The sequence below is a fragment of the Phyllostomus discolor genome, chromosome 9 (assembly GCF_004126475.2).
Source record: "Phyllostomus discolor isolate MPI-MPIP mPhyDis1 chromosome 9, mPhyDis1.pri.v3, whole genome shotgun sequence".
Classification (NCBI taxonomy): Eukaryota; Metazoa; Chordata; class Mammalia; order Chiroptera; family Phyllostomidae; genus Phyllostomus; species Phyllostomus discolor.
In genome coordinates this window covers 475,762-496,754 of record NC_040911.2, presented here as the reverse complement: position 1 = coordinate 496,754, position 20,993 = coordinate 475,762, and the positions used below count along the sequence as shown (strand labels likewise).

At 60.3% G+C, this 20,993-nt stretch overlaps 1 protein-coding gene across 1 annotated transcript in view; it reads left to right on the top strand.

The window, feature by feature from the left end:
• The first annotated feature begins 3,409 nt into the window (after positions 1-3,409).
• Positions 3,410-20,993, top strand: part of ATP9B (ATPase phospholipid transporting 9B (putative)) — a 100,934-nt gene continuing 83,350 nt past the window's right edge. Inside the window, 5 exon segments of the mRNA XM_028524805.2 lie at positions 3,410-3,589; positions 11,503-11,685; positions 15,093-15,243; positions 17,799-17,912; positions 18,176-18,284. Coding sequence (XP_028380606.1) covers positions 3,468-3,589; positions 11,503-11,685; positions 15,093-15,243; positions 17,799-17,912; positions 18,176-18,284 — 679 coding nt within the window. The 5' untranslated portion in view covers positions 3,410-3,467.

The window sequence follows — 20,993 nt, the reverse complement described above, 5'->3', positions numbered from 1 at the left end:
ATACACACACCATATATGTAATTCTCCATATATGCACACCCACATACACATACATATCCTGTATGTAAACTATTTCAGATACAGAAACTTCTGCACGGAGTTTTCTGAAGATAAACTTTTGATATGGTGGTACTTGGTATTATATCCTTGGTATTATATCCTCTCAGGAATTTTTAAGGGGTACTTTTAAATCACTATTGAAAATATCCCACATTATGACTTGTGGATTTCCACAGTTTGCAACAAACGTAGTCGGTACGAACAATTTTCTTCTAAGAATTTTGAAGTGATGGGCCTCACCCCCCTAGAGTGGGAGATGCAAAACGAGACGTCGCAGCAGAACACACGTCCTCTGGGGCTTTGTCAGCAGAGGCTCCTTCCGGGCACCGCGGGGACCACGGTGCTGGGCCCGGAAAGGGCTTCTCAGAGGTTAAAACGACCAGCGGAAGGACTCGTCAGCCACACAGCTGTTGGCAGAACAGCCTTACTGGTTCCAAACCCCGTCCAACCATGAGGAGACCCCACTGCGGGCAGTTTGATTCCAGTTTATTTAGCCTTTAGGTGGCCCCCTGCAACTCTGCCTGAGAAGCTATTAATTACGTGTTTCCCGTTCTGACAGAAGAGTTGCAATATCCGTGGTTCAACACAAAGCAGTGATTGAGTGAATGGTTTAAAGAAAATTTTTTTTTTTATCTTTTTTTTTTTTAAGATTTTATTTATTATTTTTAGGGAGGGAAGGGAGGGAGAGAGAGAGAGAGAGAGAGAGACAGACAGAGACAGAGAGACAGAGACATCAATGTGTGGTTGCTGGGGGTTATGGCCTGCAACCCAGGCATGTACCCTGGCTGGGAATCGAACCTGGGACACTTTGGTTCCCAGCCCGCGCTCAATCCACTGAGCTACGCCAGCCAGGGCCTAAAGAAAATTTTGAATTCTCCAAGTACATTGCTCTAAATGACTTTCAGCCTGATCCTAAGCAACAGAAAACTCTTTTTCAAGTTCTCGGGCTTTCTAGGGGTGTGACTTAGGTTGCACGTGTCACATAGATTCCATGCATTCACACGCCCACTCACGGCATGCACACATGCATGCTCACATGCACACAAAAGTTTGTATTTGACCTAAATTCACAAAATGAGAGGATAGAATGAATTACTGCACAAATTTGGAAATTATGAACGTACTGTAACAAATGTGAGAATATTGTGTCATCAGTTGAACAAGTATCTTTTTCTATTGCAGTTACATTTTTCTCCTTTATAAACAATCCAGGCACCATAAATCTGGAAGGTACTTCATCTTTCCCTTTTTATAATTTTTTAAAAATCTTCACCCAAAGATATGTTTATTGATTTGAGAGAGAGAAATAGAAACATCAGCTGGTTGCTTCTCGTATGCACTCTGACCAGGGGTCAAACTGCAGTCTGGGCGTGTGCCCCGACTGGAAATCCAACCCACAACCTTTTGGTGTATGGGGACGATGCTCCAACCAACTGAGCCACCCAGCCAGCGCAATCTCTCCCCTTTTAAATGTACTTCCATTCCAGGAGTAAAATGTGATGTTGGAAATCTTGTATTTGGTCTAGGCTGAGGCGATTTGAGTTCAGATATATGGAAGAGAGCGGTACGAATAAAGATCACTTCTGGTTAACAGCTCACAACAAAAACACAGCACCCACCCTGGGGGAGGTTTTACCAGGGTGGAGAGACATACTTGCAAACTGCTATCTTTGTCGTGTTCATATCCCTCACCCAGGTACAAAACTGGAATGAAGAATCTTTGCTAAACTAAGTTAGCAATGTACAAAAGAAGAGGTCAGAATTTGGAAAAGACTTTAGGGTTTTGTGTTTTTTTTTTAAGTGGAGAGACTATGAAAGAGAATTGTCCAACCACCAGCCAAACCCTGTTGCTCACAGCTGCCTGGGGCGGCAGGTGCTGCCGGCAGTCCCTGGTTGGTCGAAGGGGGCAGGTGAGCAGTCCGGGGACATTCCAAACAATCCAGGTGAGGGGTGGCAGCTCCCTAGAACAGGATGGGGTGGCTGCGGGCTCTTGGAGCCCCTCAGAAGACACGACGACATGCTAAGCAGTGTCTCAAAACAGACCACACTTCCTCCCAAGTCCCCTCGGAACATTTGGAAAACGACCAGCCACTGGGTGTGGGCGGCAGGAAAACTCACAAACACTGCTGACTGAATCTTTAGCATTTTGGATCTTGGAATATAAAACCTACTCACAGAACATACAGTTTGGAAATCTGACCACATATTTGGCCAGGAAGAAAAACCTCAAATTTAAAAAAATGTTCTGCGTTCAGACCAAATTCCTGGGCCATAAACCAATAATCCTTAAATTAATATGATAGCAAAGTTCCGAACTCCCTGAATACTAGACCCTCTTTGGAGGCAACTTACATGGAATAATAAAATCTTAAGAAATAATACAATCCAGGGAAAATGTCTTCAGTGTAGGAGAAACCTGAACGTATTTGCACACAGAAGACCGAGGGAGGAGGCGGGGATTAGAACTCTCAGAAACTGGAAGCGCGGCGGTGGAGGAGCACGGAATTAGCCTTGGGGACTGAGTGCTTCACCGCCTGAGGTCGGGGTGAAGGGAGAGGACTCTGTCCCGGGGAGGAACGCGAGAGCTATGGACACCAGTGTAACAAATGGAGTAAATGCGCGTGTGCAGCAGCTCTGCACACCGCACGGACCCGGCGCACTCGGGACGAGGCCAGGGGTTTCCTAACACCGTTGCTCCGGCCGCAGCGGCCAGCGGCGCCGAAGGGCGGCTGTCTTTGCCCAGCAGGCGACAGGGGCCAGCGTCTCGGGGGTCCGCAGGTTGCCCTCGGCTTCCCCACCCGCGCGCACTCCGACCGCGGAACCCCGCACGGGCGCCGGCGCGGAGCCGGGTCTGCGGGCTCCCTGCGGGGCAAAGCCGCCCGGGCCGCAGCCACAGCCGGACGCCGGCCGCTCGGCCTCCACTTCCTGGAGGCGCGGCGCACGTGCGGAGCGCGCGCCGCACGGGGACTCCCGGCGACCCCGCGCGACTCCAGGGCCAAGGGGGCGGGGGCCCCACGTGACGCCCCCACCGGCTTCAGAGAAGGCCTCCGGTCCCGCGCGCGCGGCCGCGCCAACAGTACCCGCGCCCAGCGCGCGCCTCACGGAGGCCGGCGCACGGCGCGTGCGCACCCCACGCCCACCGCCTCCCCTCCCACCCTCGCCGCACGGTGACGTCACCGTGCCCCGAGGAGCAGCGGGCGGAGCCTCGGGCACCACCCCTCCCGCCCTCGTGCGCGCTGCGGTCATCGGCCCCCGACACGCGGTGACGTCATCTGCCGCCGCCGACTCGCGGACGGCCGGGAAGGGCCCGCGGGCGGAGCCTCCACCGGGTGGGAGCCGAGGGGCGAGGGCGGGGACGAGCGGCGAGCGGCGAGGGGCGAGGAGGGCGGGGAGGCGGGGGCCCGGACATGGCGGACCAGATCCCTCTGTACCCGGTGCGCAGCGCGGCCGTGGCGGCCGTGGCCAACCGCAAACGCGCGGCCTACTACAGCGCGGCGGGGCCCGGGCCGGGGGCCGAGCGACCCAGCAGGTAACGACGGCCCGCCCTCCTCCTGCCCCACCCCCTTCGCCCGCCCCGTCCCGGCGGCGCCCGCCCAGGTGGGCCCGCCGCCGGGCGCGTGGGGCGCGGTGCGCCGTACTTAGAGGACACCGCCCTCCTGCAGGGGCCCCGGGGCAGCGTCGGGGACGGGCGGGGCCCGCCCAGCCCTGCACCCCCCGACCCCGGGGTGCCCTGTCCCCCGGTCCACCCGGAGAAGTGGCGGCCTCCCATCCGGGGGAGCTGCTCTCGGAGGCGACGCGCGGGAGAAGCCGCGAGCGCTGGTCACGAGGACTGTCAAGTGTCCGAAACTCAGACTGGGACGCGGGCGGAGACCGCTCGCTGGCTCGCGGAGGGCGAGTCCCTTGTGTTCGCCCCCGGCGAGAGCACGAGAAGGCGGTTCGTCCGGCTTAGGAAGCACACTTGTTACCACAGGGAGCGTGTACAGAGCTTCCCGTAGACACCGGGGTTTGCCCTTAGGAAGGGGAAACGGAGACTTAGGTGAACGGGTTCGGTGCGCCACAGTTCGCCTGCAGTCCAAACGCACAGACGTTTGATTTAAAGTGAAAGTCTCATACCCTGTTTGGTTTTAACTCATTTATTTCACACCCCAAGAGAAGAATTCTGTGCACTTAATAAACGATAGGGTAATTTGAAACAGAAACTTGTAAGGGAAGATACTGCCTCTTGTGCAGTAGTTACCGAAGTTTTATTCCCGAGGAACTGAAGGGGCAAGTAGCCTTCAACACACAGAAGGGGAAGCCGCAGATTTCAACACCGCGCCCCGAGAGTCAGGGTTCAGATTTTGCTGCTGCTTGGGTTGAGGAGTGTCCCTTACCGGGTCCGCTGCAGTGAATCTCGTCCATCCACTTACCAGCTGTCTGATCTCAGACGCTGTATTGAGACATCAGCCCTGGTTTCCTCCCAGGAACTTGGGGGTTCCTCGTGGGTTGCTGAGGGCGAGGGGAGAACCTGGGAAGCTGCCCATGGTCCCTGCTGGGCCAGAAGTACCATTTCTGCCCCCCCCCCCCCCCCCCCCCCCTTTACACCTCCGTGAGTGCGGGCGCCCTAACTGTGTAAGTGGCCAGTTTCCGGAGATCATTGTCCAGCGAGATGCCACCTGTGTGGGTATAGGTTTCCGGCAGCTTGGGTCTGTCCGTCTTCAAGTCCTATTCCCGAGGCTCTGTAGTTTGGTGTGTACACATGTAGGACCCTTATGGCTCCCAGGTGGGTGTCTTTTATTGTTGTGCCAAGTTCCTCGCTGTCTCTGCGACTTGCCCCCTCCGCGGCCCACTGAGGTCTGCTTTAGTAGATGCTGACGTGGCCACTCCTGCTTGTCGTGGGGGCGTGGCTGCGTGGCTGGATCTGAAGTGAGTTTCATTGGGTCGCGTTTTCCATTGTGCGCTCCATTGGTCGCTGTCTTTCGATTGGTGCATTTCAGCCATTTACATTTAAGGTGATTACCGGGGGGGGGGGGGGGACCCCCACAACCTGGAATTTGTGTATTTAAATAACTGTATGTTTACTCTTACATGTTTAAACTTCGGTCAGCTTCAGAGTCCTCCCTACCTGGTGCAGTGCACCTACAAGACCTTTCCTCCACGGCTCAGAGCAGTTTTCGAGCTCGTCGATTTTGATTCCTCCTCGTGCTTCCGACGTTTTTGTTTTACCTGTTCCACATCAGCAAAATGTTTCCCTTTGAGGATTTTGTTCATCCTGGGAAACAAAAAAAAGTCGCTTGGGACAAGATCAAGTAAATAGAGAGGGTGGGGCTCAGGGGTCTTGCTGTTTGGGTCAAAAACTGCTGAACACGCAGCACAGTGTGGACAGGTGCGCTCCTAACTCACCCATCATGAAACGGGTGAACACATTGAGAGAGTCTTCAAGAAAACAAAAAATTTCACTGAAACCGAATGCAGCCTCTCACAGCAACACCAGCTGGTCCACGGATACAGACAGGTTCCTAGAACACTCACCTAACGGGGGCAGCCTGTACTACCAGGGGCCCACCCTTCAGAAGATAATTCTGGGGTGTTTTGGGTCCCCCCTCGTATCAATGGGTTAGAGTGTAGGCGTGCCCTTTTACTGTTTTGCTTGTCATTTATTTTTTCTGGTTCTCATTCGTGTTTCTCTGCTTGCCGTCCCTTGGATTACTTGAACTTGCCTTGATAGCTCTGGTGTTTCTGAGTGTTGATATTTGAATGGTTTCTGTAGCGATTGCTCTGGGCATTGCCGTGTACGGGGAAGTCACCAGCATGGGGGATGGGTGTCAGCATTTTCTTGTGTGGAGTCAAGCGTGGAGACCTGACTTCCGTTCCATTGCCTTTACCCACCTTCTCCCTCCACACCTCACAGCCACGTTGGGTGTCAGACCACGCCGATGCCTCTTGTTTAAACCGTCAAACACCACTTGGAAACTCGGGATGGTAAGCCCGCGGCACGGGCCCTGGCTTACTCTTCCTGTTACCCCTCCTTCCCAGCGCTCCACGGTTCCCTCTCTCGTGACTGCCTTTCCACTGGAAGAGCTCCCTGTAGCCAGTCTTGAAGTTTATCTGAAAGTGACTTCATTTCACCCCCGGAGGAGCGAGTCCTGGGTGCAGAGCTCTTGGCTGACGGGTCTCAGCCCCCGGGAGCCCAGCTCCCTGGCTCGTCCTTCGAGGCTCCTGCAGGAAGTCGGCCATCACTCTCCTCCTCCCACGGGGGGGGGGGGGGGGGGCGAGGGGGGGGCAGGGCGGCGTCCTCTCGCCTGGCGCTGCCTGCAAGGTTCTTATATTTGTCTCTGCTCTTCTGCAGTCTAGCTCCGGTGTATCTTACTTAGTGTGGATTTCTTCAGGCCGATGTTGTTTGGCATTCATGAAGCTTCTTCCATCTGTAGCTTCTGTCTCACCAAACTTGGGGATTTTCGCCATCGTTCTTCAGGGCTCCTTCAGTTCCGCTCCCTCTCTCCCTCCAGAGCCCCAGGGCTGTCTGGCTGGGACCCTCGGTAGTGCCGCTCCACTGCCTTGGGCTCCTTTCCTCGGTCTCTCTTCTCCGTGCCGTACACGTTGTGCAAACGCTGTCTGCTCGCTCCCGAGCCCCTGGATCCTGTCCTCTGACATCTTCACTCGGCTGCGGGTTCCTAGACCCCCTGATGTTTGGTTTTCACTGCTTTGGTTTTCAGTTTCACAATTGCTGTTCGTGTCAAGAGAATGCATAGTTGGTTGCTAGAGTATTCTTATGTTTTCTGCATAAAATGCTGTAACACAGGTTCAGTGTCCGAGGTGACCTTGGCTTTGGTGTGGGGGGTCGTCTCTTCTGGGTCTCGCTGTGAGTGTTCTGGGCCTGGGTGTGACTGGTGGTTTTCGCCGGGATCCTGGGTGTTTTGTCTCCACTGTTGGAGAGTGTGGGTCCTATTCATGCCTTTTCTAATGGGATTCCTTTGTGCTCAGTGAACACACTCCATGTGATTTTGTTTTAAACCTGGTGCCGTAGGTCTTGTGACTGCAGACCCCGTCTGCATTGGCAAGAACCCCGGGGCCCTCAGGAGAGAGTGTGGTGTTGGTGCGGGTGAGACGCTCTGAAGTGTCGACAGCTTACTTTGTCTGACATTGTTGTCACCGCTCCTGCATCCTTTCATTACTGTTCGCCTAGCGTGTAATGTTCCCACCGTCTACGTGTAGCCTGCTGGTCTCAGAAGTGACTTTCTCGTGGTTGGCGCGCGGTTGGTCGGTGGGTGTACCCACCCTGCCGGCGTCCGGTGTCTCCCGGGCGCTCGCCCTCAGGGCGGCGACTGGTGAGCAGGCCTCGCTCTGCCGCTTTACTCGCTGTTGCCCGTGTTTTCTGTTCCTCCGTGTTCTCTGCCTCCGCACGGGTTCCTGGAACGCTGTTTCTGGAGCTCCGGTTCGACTTACCTGCGGTGGTTTTCAGCATCTCTGTGTGCAGAGGCTCGGTGGTGCGTCTCGGTGCCGCGCAGACACAGGCTGTCACAGTGTAGCGGTGCCGGCGGTTTGCCAGTCTGAGTCAGGGGTGGGATCCTTACCTTTCTGTGTCCCCGAATGCTCCCTGTGGGTGATGTCATTGTCTTGTCCAGGCACACGCAGCCCTGGCCGAGCGGCTCGGTGGGTTGGGGCGTTGTCCCGTAACCAAGAGGTTGTGGGTTCTGTCCCCGGCCAGGGCACGTCCTGCGGTGCGGGTCTGCTCCCCGGGTCGGGCCGTGTCTGGTAGTGGACTGACTGATGTTTCTCTCGTACATCAGTGTTTCTCTCTCCCTCTCTCTCTCTGTCCCCCTCCTCTCTCTCTAAAATCAGTGGACATATCCTCGGGTGAGAATTTTTTTTTTAAAGTATATGTGAATTTTACATACGTGAAAGTACATAAATAGTTCTCCTATATACAATTGGAACCAAATAGCAGTGTTATAACTTTTGTTTCATCTTTCAGACATAATTTATAAAATTCGAGCTGAGAAGGAAAGCCTATTGTATTGACCCATATTGTTTGTTCTTTCTGTTCTCTTATTTCCTGATTTCCCAGAATTCCTCATTTTATTATTTCTATTCTGTTTTAACAATTTCTTAGCTATTCTTTTAAGGTAGGCCTGCTAGAAACAAGTTCTATATTTATTTTTCTTCATTTAGAGTATCTCATTTCCCCTTTATTCCTGAAGGATAATTTGAGCAGATAGACGCGATGGAGTTGACAGTTCCTTTATTTCAGCACTTGAAACACGTTGTGTCACTTTCAGTCCCCTCCCCCGCTTCTGCCGCCGCCTCAGGGCAGCGGGTGCCTCAGAGCTGGGGCTGCCCCGCTGCCCTGCTGCCACCGCCCGGGGGACAGGGGACGTGTGCTCGGCCGGAAGGGCAGGTGCCCACTCCGGTGCCCTTCCTGCGGGGCTGCCGCCCTGGTCCTTGGCTGGAGGGCCGGCCTCCTCGGCTGTGCCCGTGGGTTCTGTGGCTGCCGCTTCTAGTGCGCAGTGGGGCCCCACGAGGTGGGAGCGGAGCGTGGGGTGCTCCTTGAGGGGAGGCCCCTGGGCTGGCGGCCCCTCCAGGTCAGCCTCCTCCTCTCTTCCTCCACCTGCCCCCTCTCGCCTCCATGGCGGGGGTGCTGCCTGGGGTGCTGTGTGGGGGATGGGGAGGTGTCCCCTCAACCTGGTCCACAGCCGGCAGGGAGGGTGATTGACTTTTGCTCTTCGTTTCCTCTTTTTATTTTAAAGTCTTATTCCTTCCCGGTTTTTGACGCAGTTCACACACCACACACACCACCCAGTCTTCCCGGGACAGTGTAAGTTGCAGGGCCGCAGCGCACCCACAGGTGAGTGCGGCCATTACCGGCCAGCGGTGAGGACACTTCCGTCCCCAACGCCGGCCCCTCGCAGCCGCCCGCAGGTTTCTCCCCCGTGGGGGAGCGTGCAGGACAGCACGGGCCCTCGTGAAGTGCGCTTTTGACGTGCTCCAGACCCCACGGCCGCAGTGGACAAAGTTTTATGTAACAGTTACGGCGATTAAAACATTTACAGTCTGAGAAACGGGTGCCGTGTATTAGCATACAACTGAAACTAAAGAGCGGAAGCGAGAGTAGTCTCTGTTTTTGTCACATCTACCGGGGCCATCGCTGGCTAGACACGCACCCTGTGGCCTTGTGTTTCCAGAAACCCGCGTTTGCACCGGGAGGCCCTTCTGCCCTTGGTGGTGGCTGAGAGCGAATTACTAGTCCGAGAGGCAGCTCTGGTGCCGGCACCGCTCCGCGGACCAGCCTCGGGAGCCGCTGCCCTTGGCAGCAGGGAGCCCGGTCTGGCGCGCGCCGTGCCCGGGGGCCGCAGCGATGTGCCCCAGAGGCCCGCAGGCTCCCCTGGGGGGGAAGGGACTCGTCCTCCTGTCGTGACTGCCGCGCCAGCGTGGGGGTGCCACGTGTTCAAAGTGTCACGTCGGCGAGTCGTTACAGCACGTAGACATTTTCACCGTTGGGTTTGCACTTCATGAAGATTTCCCGCAGAAGACTCCGGCGTGACCCGAGAACAGGTTTAGTAAATGTTAGACGTCCAGTGTCTCGCTGTTCTCTTTACTGTGGAGGGTGAGGGTGGTCGCGTGCGCCTGTGCGAATGCAGCCAGGTCAGCGAGAGGCCGCGCACCCTGCACAGGTGTCCGTGGGCGCAGGTGTCCGTGGGCCGCTCGGGACGCAGCTCCTGGGGAAGGCTGCCCTTGGGGAGGCTCCGGCCAGCCTCTGGCCTGCTCCTGACGGCCTGGGGAGGAGGAGGAGTGTGCCCGTTCTCTGATGTTTGTGTTTCTGTCCTTTCGTTGGTGCCCGTGTCCCTTAAGCACCTTCCCCGGGGGGAGGGAGGGGGAGAGACGGGGGCGGGGGGGGGGGGGGCCGGGGGTAGGTACTGGGCGTGGTTTGTTTCTCGGAGCCTGTGAGTGCCCGCCCCCCCGCCCTGCGACCCCTGGCCCCGCTGGGGGACGGACGGCAGAGGGATGGACGGATGCCTGGGGCCCTGGTGGCGGGTGTGGCTCTGCAGCTGAGCAAGGGCACCCCGTGCCCCGCTGCACGGGGAGGCTGCACCCGAGGAAGCAGACACGGGCTCCTGGCCGGCACGGCGGCGTCTCGGCTCACTGACGCCCAGGCGGAGGGCACGTGTTTCTCTCTCTTCCAGAGGGCGTAAGCGTTGGTGCATTTTGAAGGTGTTCCTCCCTCAAGTGCCGGTTGACTTCTCAGAAACGTTTCTTATCAAAGTGGAAGCAATAAGGCTGTTATACTTAAGATAGAAATGTGGGTTGAGGCTGGTTGTCGTGCTGACCTGCTCTTCCAGGGTGCGTGTGAGTGGCGCGTCTCCTGGCGTCTGCGAGCCGGACGACGGCTCCCAATTGTCTTACACCCTCGGCAGCAGCTCCGACAGCTGTCTTCCCTTCTTGCTCGGCGGGTCTCCTGGGTGTGGTGTCATCCGTGCGTCGGCTTTGTTCGCATTGTTTTTACTCGTTTTAGAAATATGTTTCCAGAATGATACTTAATTGCTGCAAACGTTGATTTTCCTTGAGTGACACACCAATCAAGTTTGCATGACACTAGGCAACAAAGACACTTAAGATTCTCTGCTTAGCCCGTCTCTGAAGAAAATCCATTATTCATCATCTTATTGTTTTCAAATACTGAGGTGAGATGCTCAGCACAATAGGAAAATTGCTCTGGAAATGGGGTAAATTGCTCACCGGTTCAAAGGCTCCTTTCTGCAGTCGAGGCTGCTGCCGCTTCTGCTCATTGTCTCCGAGACCCATTGTTCCGCCCGCCCACCCGGCGTGGAGCCCGTGGAGTCCGTCGTTGGGGGCGGGGACTGCGGGTGGAGGCAGCGCGGCGCCCGGACAGCACGGTGAGCAGGGCTGGGGGTCCCCTCTGTGTGCTGCACCGTGCCTCCGCCGTGAAGCGGTGTCGGGGTCTTCACCGAGTTCTGTGTGAGAGCTCGTTTCCAGGCCGACTGTTCTCAGCGAGGCCGCGCTGTGCGGAGACCCAGACCCAAGGGGAGCTACGGGAACCCAGCTTCTCCTCCAGGCCTGTGCTGCTGCTGCGAGCGGCCCTGCTCCGTGGGCCAGCCGGCCCCCTGGGGGCGCTGGCGGGGGTGGGGCTGCCAGGGGCCGTGAGGTGTCCCCGGCGGAGGACGGCCGCTGTCCGCCCCTCTCCCGCCTCGCTGCTCGCGGGGCAGGCAGCACTCAGCTCTGCGTCTGAGCGGCCTGAGTGTGGGGAGGGAGGCTCCCCACCCCCCGCCTGCGGGCGCCCTTTGTGCGGCCCAGCCCGGCAGCCGTCTCCTGGCAGGGGGGCCTCGGACGCAGTTCAGGTTCTCGCCGGCCGGTCGGGGCCTGCGGTCAGAGTTAGCTCACAGCGCCGGGAAAAGGAGGCTTTTGCGGCGTCTCACGCAGTCTTCTCTGGTCTGCCCCGTCCGGCAGGTACCGGCTGGAGGACGAGTCCGCGCCCCTGGACGAGATGCCGCTCATGCTGTCGGAGGAGGGCCTGGAGAACGAGGAGAGCGACTACCACACGCTGCCCCGGGCCCGGGCCGCGCGGCGAGGACGCGGGCTGCGGGGGCTGCCGCGGCGGCTCTGCGGGGGCTGGGCGGCCCTGTGCACCAGGTGTGTGGCCCGCCGGCAGACGCACCCCCAGGGGGTGCCGTGCGGACGGCGTCCCGGGGTCAGTCGCGCCCCTCGGCCGGGCAGCCGGGGCCCCGTTCAGCAGCGTCGTTCCGTGCCCGCGGCTGTCCGCCCTGGCGGGCCCACGCGGCTGCTGTGCCTCTGACCGGAGGGGAGGGAGGGAAGGGAGGGACGCGAGTCTCGGACAGGGTCGCTGCCGGTCAAGATAAACCGATGCCGTGTGTGATGGGCACTGAATGGGTTCCCCTTTGACCTTAGCGTTGGTGTGTGAAAGCACACCGCACGCCAGGGACCCCGTGCCCCTGGCTGCCCTGCTGCCCCCGGGACGGGCAGGACGGGCTTGGGCTGACCGGGCCCTTGAGGGGGAGTGTCCACAGGCTCCCACGGTCCCCGCTGCTCGAGGTTTGCGGTCGGTGCCTGTCCTGCGGTCGTGAACTTGCACCCCTTTGCCCGGGAAAGGGACGACGTGATTGCAGAACAGTGCCTTGTCCCCTGTCCTTCCCGTCGTCCTGCTGGAAGTTACAGACAGGCGTGTGAGGCCCGTTGTGATTTCCGGGTCGGCTCTCGGGGCGGTGTCGACGCTGCGCCCCGGGGACCCCTGGGGTCGGAGGAGCCCCTCGGGGACCAGCAGATGGAGCCAGGCAGCCGGCGAGGCCCTGCAGGGCGTGGGCTAGCCACCCATCCCCCCCAGTCACCGCGGCCCCGCCCTCGGTGTTCTGAGCGAGTGGGAGCTTCCCACTCGAGGAAGGAGTCTCGTGGCCAAGCAGCTTCCAGGGGTTGCTGACGCGTGAAACCCGTGTTCAGACCTTCTGTGTCTTGTAAAAAACCGTTCTGCGCGTTACGCAGCCAGTGTCCAGGCGTGTCCTTTGTGGGCGGGTGTTCCAGCCCAGGGCTCGTCCCTGCTTGCTCCTGGTGGGCCCTCGCTGTGGGGACGCGGACTCTGACGGGGCACCGGGCGCTCAGGCAGGCTGCCCACCAGGCCCGAGAGCTGCGGACGTGCCGTGTGTCCGGCCTCCTCACGGCGTGGGAGGACGTTGTCAGAGTGACCGCTCCTGGCCCTTCACGGAGCCCCGCCGGGCGTGGGGTCCGTCTGTGACGTGTTCCTTTTCTCGAGGAGAACGTTAAGGACACATCTGACGATGCTGGTGTCCGCAGCGGCGACACCCGTGTCGGGGACACAGACATGCAATAACACATGCAAGACCCGTGTACGGAGAAGCAGACCATGCCACGTGGGCCGAGTTGGTCGGTCCGCGTGGCCCGGGGCCGGGCGGGTCGCAGTGTCGGCCGCCCCGAGAAAGTGCTGCGCGGCGGAGACCGTCTCCCGAGCAGGCTGGGTGGTTGGCCGCGCGCAGCGAGTGCTCTCCATCCTGCGCCTTGCGAGCCTCCGTCTCCAGCACCCGCTGCGCTCCGGGGCCCGAGCGCCAGGCACGGTGGAGCTCCGTGCCGCCGATGCCAGCAGGGGTGGGCGGAAGAGCAGAAGTCGGAGGGTGCTGCGGGGTGGGCAGGGGGGTGCGGGAGGCCCGCTGGCGGGCGCTGCGGGGAGCCGGCTTGCTGCAGAGTCTGGGAGCCCTCGCTCAGGGCCGATGCGGAGGCTCCAGTTTCTCCGTGGCTTGAGAACCGCTTCCTCATCACGACGACCGGGCCCAGAACCCCGGCTCTGCGCGCTGAGACTCTGTCTTCTGTCGCCTGCCCTGTGACACGCCGACTGTCTGTCCGGGCGGGGCTCCCAGGCACGTGGGCACCTGAGGTTCGGGGGCAGGCGGGGCCTTCTCCCGAGGTTCCCATCCCCCTCTCGCCAGAAACCTCTCCGTCCCTGGGACAGCGAGGCCTAACCAGCGTCTCCCTGTGCGCGGGGCTGGGGGTCCCGTGCGAGGCGTATTCCGGGCTCTGAACGGCCCCCATGGGCAGAGGTCGTGCCCCACATGTGGGTGCAGAAGCCCGGGCTCAGGGAAGCGCGGGTTTCCCACGAGGCCCGAGTGCGGTGCTGCCTGTGGCTTGGAGCCAAGGGACCTGGCGGATACAAGGAGGGTCTGATTCTTTGGGAGCTGGCCGCCGGTGTGGGGAGTCCCAGAGCTAGGGCTCATGGCAGGTCCAGAAGACGGCCTCTGGGGTGACAGGAAGACGCCCCACGCAGTGCCAGAGCGCTGCCTCGGTGCCACGGGCGTCGGGACAGGCTGCTCACCCGAGACCTTTCGAGGCCGTGCGCCCCTGGATGCAGGCTCAGTTTCTGCGAGGCGACTCGTATCTAACTGGGAAGGCGTCCTCCACAGCATCCACAGTTTGGGAACTTTGCAGCCGTAAGAAACGCCCTTCCGTAACCTTCCTGGCTCTGTGCTTCCAGAGGCTTCTCCTGGTTCCCTCGTCTGTCAATGCTCAGCCGCGGGGCGGTCTCCCGTCCCTCCGCCCAGGATCTGTTCCCTCCGCTCTGCCCCCAGGGCAGGTTCCAGGTGAGCGGCTGCGGGGATCTCACCTGGAGCTCTGTGCCCTGGACTCCCAGCACTGAAGTCGCCGGCCCTCCCCTGGCCGCGCCGGATGGCCCACAGGCCCGCAGCCGTTCCGGGGAGGGCCAGGCCTTTGCTGCAGCCCCGTGTGGATTGGCTCACACGGTTCCTTGAGGCCAGGCGTGGTTTGTCTGTGGCTCCCTGACCACCACTTGATTCTGTCTTTGCGTAAGGCAGTGATCAGAAACTCCACTTTCACGTGTTAACAGTTATCGGTAGCCTAGCGTTGTGAACAATGTAGCTGTGTCTTGGAGGTCTAGGCTTCTCCGTCTGTGGCACAGAGTTACAGGGACAGGCTAATCGCCTGTGGGACGTGTGCGTGAGGCCTCGGCTGGAACTCGGAGTGTCGGAGGGCAGGGCCCGTGCCTTCGCTCCAGCCGGCGCCACGGTGGCGCAGACACAGCCGCGGGCCTGAGAGACTGCTGGGGCCGGCGCAGACCCTGTGGAGCCCACGCCCCTGAGTTTCAGGGCGCGCTGCCGGGTCACACCCTCGGTGCCCCTCTGACACTGATGCTACGGAATCGCCATCGTCTGACGTGGGGGCGGGTCACCTCGAGCCACCCCGAGGAGCCCCCAGAGCCCCTGCTGGGGGCGGGCCTTCCCTCCGCGCGGGGAGCCCCCGCCCCTCCGGAAGGTCGGTGGTTCCGCATCCCGGGACGGTCCGCTCAGGGAAGGCCGCTCCCCCGGGGCCAGAGGGGCCCGAGTCTCCTCCTGCCAGGGGACAGTTGGTGCACCTGGCCTGGCCTGGCCTGGCCTGGGCGGCCCTGCAGCCAGCGCGAGAGGCGCGGTCCGTGTCTGGCGACCACGGGGGGCCGTCCTCACGGGCCTGAACTCGGGGAAGCAGTTTGAAGAGCACACACAGTGTCTGTCTCTCGTCTCGTGCAGCTGCTGCGACTGGCTGGTAAACGCCTGCCGGAGACAGAGGGAGCTGCGGGCGCGCACCGTGTGGCTCGGGCACCCCGAGAAGTGCGAAGAGAAGCACCCCAGAAACGCCATCAAAAACCAGAAGTACAACGTCTTCACCTTCATACCCGGGGTGAGACCCCTGCGTCCTGAAGACGGGCTGCCTGTCGGGGAGCGCTGGCTTCCTGTGCTCTCCTTGTTCGTTGTTTGTTTTCCGTTTTTTCCCTGGTCACCGGTGTCACCTCTTGCTTTTCAGCCGTGTTTAAATCATCGTTAGATGACTCATACGCATTTCCGTAGACATACCATGGAATTCAGCCGGAGAACATTTACGGTTTGATTGTTGCTTTCAGTTCTAGATAAACGTCGTATTTACGTTGCTGTAGAATTAGTCGAGTAAAGCTAAGTAAAGTGATCGGAAACGAGTGTGAGTTTTGTCTGGCTGGAAGTCTGTCTGGAGGGAAGGGTGGAGCGCAGCACTGAGAGCCCACCCGGGCTTGTCACAGTCACGGCAGCACAGCCTCCTGGGACACGTGACTCGGGGGCGGAACGTTCGCTAGTGTTCATGGCCACCTGTTCTTCTGCACGTTGTAAATTCTGCTCCTTGCCGTAGTGTCCTGCCTCTGGTTCTCTTTAATAGGCGCTGTGCTAATTTTATGATTTTATTGAGTTACCACCCTGAGCTAGTGTGTGTCACTGCACTAAACAGTGGCCCAGGTTTGGTGCTGGTGCATCATTCCCTCCTCGGTGACGGACTTACCCGCCTTTCCGAGGTCAGAGGGGTGCTGGCGCGGACTGCGTCTCCGTGTCGGGGTGCCTGGCACGTCCCGGGCACTGGCTCTCGTGCGGTTTTGCCAGGGAGTCTCTTCGCCGTGCGACACCAGGGCCGCTTTGCCCCTCATGTGTCGTCCGTGGTGTCGCGCCGACTTCACGCGGGCACCGACCACCCCCACCGTGCCCTCGGGAGTTGGCCAGTGCGCGGTGAGTCCCGCGGGCCCTCCCAGAACACACAGCCGACGTCTGCGGTCCGGGGACGGCCCTCTGCCTGGACAGCAGCGTGCAAAGTGTCTTTCGGACGGAGAGACTCGCTCACCTGCCGTGAGCCGTTGTCCCCGGGTTGGCCGTTGAACACTCGCGGGCTGGCCGAGCCCGGCACGGTTTCCTGAAGGTCCCCCACCCTTCGGTGGGCAGTGACGTGTCGTGACAGAGGTTCGGAGCCGGCGATGCCGCCCCCCGCCACCCCCCCCCGCAGACCGGCGCGGCCGCCCGGACGGCTGCCCCCGAGCACCTGTGGGTGGTCTGCACACTGCGGCTGTGTGAGTGATGCTTTCTTAGGTTGTCTCTTAAATTAGTCTTTTCATCTAAAACGTAGTATTTTAGAAACATTTGGTAATTGCACAGTAGGAATTCTATTCCGTTTTTAGTGTGAATGGCAATTTCTGAATTGCTAATAGGTATAATTTATGCTAACTGAGATTTTAAAGAAATCACTGAGGAGAAAGAGGGCTCTCTGTCCTGCTGGGATTAATTCATGAAATGACCCCAAACATCGCCGACAGCCGTGGCACACGATGACGCGTGTAGACGCGCCACCAGCGTGACTGACTGTTCGGCCGCAGGCACGGCGGTGTGGTGACGCGGACACCCCCGCTCTGCGGGAGCCGCGGCGCCCGGCCCGGGGCCCCGGCCTTCCAGTCTCGGGACGGCGGCGTCCCAGGGGGCCTGGGTGTGCGGGCTGCGAGTCCCTAGTGCGTCTCGTGCTGAGTTGTTCTCACCTATACACGGGAGATTTGTTCCGCTTGAATTTCAGTTTCAATCTATTGATTTGAAAATTTGTGAATGGAAGTCTACTAATATACTAAGTCTTGTTTTTCTACCTTAAAAGTCATCCTGTCTGAACTAAGCAAAAACACAAAGTCACAGGATGTGCCTCTCTAACGCTTGATGGAATGAATGGTGGTGTGTATTTTGTATTTCAAATGACTGTTGGAGACCAGGTATCGGGGCCGTACAGAATGTGGAGGCAGCTGTCTTCTGGAAGGTTGGCCTGTGATTTGCATGTCTTCACGTTTTATCGTTTCCTATGCTCTGAGTGAGGTCAGTGCCTCGAGGAGATGAAGGCAGCTCTGCAGGAAAACCACGCCTGTGAGCGCGTTGCTTATTCGCTCAGTCTTCGTAAAGCTGCCCAGAGTCCACAGGCAGGAAGTGTGGCCGTCACATCTTACTTTTACCGTGTCCTAAGCACAAGGATAGCACGACCCCTCCATCCCAGTGTTTTCTGAGTTGGTCTCGAGACGCACCTGTGTGCGTGTGTCCTCGCCGACGGCTCAGCCTCGGGGAGGCTGGGCGGCCTGCTGCTCGGCTGTGGGTCTGACGGGTCACGGACGGAAGAGGGTCCGGCACAGGGCGGCTGTGCTCGGGACAGTCCGGAGCTTTTCAGGGGCACGTCCAACATCGTTCTGGTGGTCCGCTTACCGGTTTCGCTTTAGACGTAGGCTGGGGGTAATGTGTCTTTCTTTGCATATGGTTCGCTCTTTGGAAAGCTGGTGCCAAAATCGTTGCATGGATTCAGACGTAAGGCACGTTTACTGCTTCATGGAAATGCAGTTTTTTGGGTGTTGTGCTGGCTTCACTGTTTAGGGGAGACTTCCCTCGGAGAGACTGTTGGCCCTTCCTTCTCCTCTGCAGGTTCTGTACCAACAGTTCAAGCTCTTCCTGAACCTCTACTTCCTCGTCGTCTCCTGCTCCCAGTTTGTGCCGGCGCTGAAGATAGGCTACCTCTACACCTACTGGGCCCCTCTGGTGAGAGGGGGCTGGAAGCCAAGGTCGCGATCAAATGTGTCCTTGCTGAAGACTCTCCTCACGTACTTTTAGACGGGGGGTGAGGAGAGGAGAAAGGGAGGGGGAGGAACACCAGCGTGCGGTCGGTCCTCTCGCCGGCCCTGGGACTGCGTCCCTCACCTGCGCCTTCGGGGCAGGCCAGGGTGCGGGGCTGGCGGTGAAGGGTGTGCGTCCTTCCTCTTCTGTTCGCAGCCTCAGACGCCGCGTTTCCTCTTGTCTCACAGGGGTTTGTGCTGGCCGTCACGATCACGAGGGAAGCGGTCGACGAGTTCCGGCGCTTCCGGCGAGACAAGGAGGTGAACGGGCAGCTGTACAGCAAGCTCACCGTGAGAGGTGGGCGCGGCGCGCGGTCCGGTGGGTCGCTCGTGCGGCGTGAGCGCACACGCGTCAGAGCTCGCGCGGAGGAGAGGACGCGTGTCCTCGCCGAGGGGGGCGCCGGGCGGGGGCGTGTGCGGTGTCTGGTTCGTTCTCACGTGATGCGGAGACACGCTCCCGGGGGGGCTCGCATTCATCCTCTCAGTTCCTGGATGCACCCGTGTGACTGCAGGCACACACACACACACACTGCGTGCGTACACGCGTGCACACATGGATCCACGGTCGCCAGACGCGCGCTGTCCCGTCCGTGTACTGAGACGCATGTGAACCCCCGGCGTGTGCGCGTTCTCCGTGAAGCGTGACGGCGCTGCACCAGAGCTCTCTCCACGCCGTGTTTGAGCCCAGCCCTGAGGGTCCGGCGGCCGGGGCCGAGGCTGTGCTTGCGGGAGGGACCCTGAGATGGAGTCGGGCCGCGAGCGGAGACGGACGTGTGCCCGCCGCTCCTGGCCCCTCGCCCGGGCTTCTCCTGTGCCGCGTGTTCTGTGCTTCTTAACGAGCCCGTTGCCGTGGTTTCCGCTCCCGGCAGAAGCCTGGGGAGACTGCTTTAGGACGAGAACGGGTGGGGCTCTTACGCACAGGGGCCGGACCCGAGGGGGGTGGGGCGGGGCGGGGCCTTCCGTCTGCAGAAGACGTCTGCGCGGTGGGTCGTGGGCTTGAAGGAGCCCCGCCCAGAGCAGGTCTTTCTATGCTTGACCGGGATGTGTTTCGTGGGGCCGTGCAGTCCACGGCTTTCGGTGCATTCGCAGAGGTGGGAAGGCGTCGCCGCCGCGACCGAGAACCCGTGCCACACTCGAGAGAGAGCCGACGGCCGACGGCCGCACCCACGGGCCCCCCCCCTCCTCCCCCCCCCCCCCCGACCTCCCGCGGCCTCGTCTCTGCAGGTGTGCCCTCCGCACCCGCGGCGCAGGTGGGCGCTCGGCCTCCGGTCCCTGGCTCCCGTCACTGGGGGGCTCTTTGCAGGGTTGGCCCCGTGGTAGCAGAGGCAGTGCTTGGCTTCTCGTCGTTGCCAGACACGTTCCACGTGCGGCAGACGGCGCGTCACTCGCGCCGGGCAGGTGGCGGGACCGTGAGTCCCGGGGGCAGTAGCGCTCTGCCCGTCACGTTCCCGCCGAGACCCCCGCACGTCCTGGGGAAGGGGCCCCCAGACCCTGAGGGCCGTCCCTGGTGTCGTCGGCAGCGGGGAGCCCGTGTGCCCGCTCAGTCCCTCTCGGCCCGAGTGCTGCCCAGGCCTGTGTGCCGCCCTCGGCCATGGTCTGGGTGCCAGGCACTGGGCGTGGAGAGGCCCCGACTGTCACCGGGTGCACTGTGGTCGCCCCAGAGCCCGCCCTCGCTCCCCCTGCCCCGGGGGTCGGGTCTCCTCCACACTGGGACTGGCTCCTCTGAGCCCCGCCCCCGCCCCCTCTGCAGGTGGGCCTTTTCTCCGTGGTCTCGGGGCCCGTGACCTGGGGGCAGGGACTCTTCCCGTCTCTGCAGCCGCTGCAGCCTCTGCTTGAGGCGTCCTTTCTAAGGACGAAGGCTTTGCCGAACTCCAGGTCACGGAGATCTTCTGCTGTGTTTCTCCTGTTTTCTGTCCTGCTTTGTGTTTTGTTTCAGGGTCCACATTATGCACACACACACACACACACACACACGAGCATACACACGCGTGTCTGTTTTGAGGACGTGTGCCTGGAGAAGGTGTGGGCGTGAGCACTTCTCTTGCACGCGGACCTCCAGTTGGTTCTAGCACCGTTTTTGGAACCAGTGACCTTCCCCTGCATCGCCGCACGCTTTTGTGAGAAACGACTTCTGTTCCAAGTGCGGGTTTAGCTCTGGCTTCTCTCCCGCCCGGGTGTCTGAGTGTCTGTCGCTACACGAGTCCCACGCCCTCCTGACCGCGCTGCTCTGTGCTGGTCCCTGAGGTCGGGTGCTGCCCACCCTCCGCTCTGTTCTCCGTCTATGGAGCCGCCCTGGCCGGCCTGGGTCCTGGCGTCTCCGTGCGACTGCGGGCCCGTGTCCGTGAGGCGGGCGGCTGGGGTGTTGGCCGGGGTCCCACTGAACCCACAGGTAAATCTGGGGGGGACTCACATCCCAATAACGTCGAGTCGCCTGGCCCGGGAACGAGATCGCTCTCCCTCCATCTAGGTCCTTGAAGCTTCTCTCAGCGACGCCTCGTCTTCCCTCCAGAGCGTAGATGTCTTTAAACGGCGTGTGTGTGTGTGTGTGTGCGCGCACGCCCGCGCGCAGATAAAACCATCCGTTGCTCATTTCCCGACTCGCCACTTTGCCTCGTCGTCTGTGCTAAATCAGGCTCCTCCCTCCACACCCGCCCACATGACAGAGGTCGGCCAGGCAGCCCCTGGGGGCGTGGGGTCGTCTGCCTGCTACCTCGACGCCCTGCTTTGGGGCGTGTGCGCTCCTTGGTGACCCGTGCGTGCCGTCCTGGGGGCGCGGGGCTGGGCGGTGAGTGGCCAGTGTGTTTCCAGGCGTGCTGGGCGACCTGTCTGTCTGGTGAGGCGTGTCCCAGGGCGTGTGTCCTCTTTGGTCCGCCGGGACCACCGGCCTGCTCCGGTGGTCCCACTGGCAGGACGGGCTCAGACTCCCCCTCGTGCTTGGAAGCCGGTGCGTGTGGACGCGGTGCCGCCGTGCGGGGCACTGAGTGTCCTCCGAGGGCATCTCAGTTGC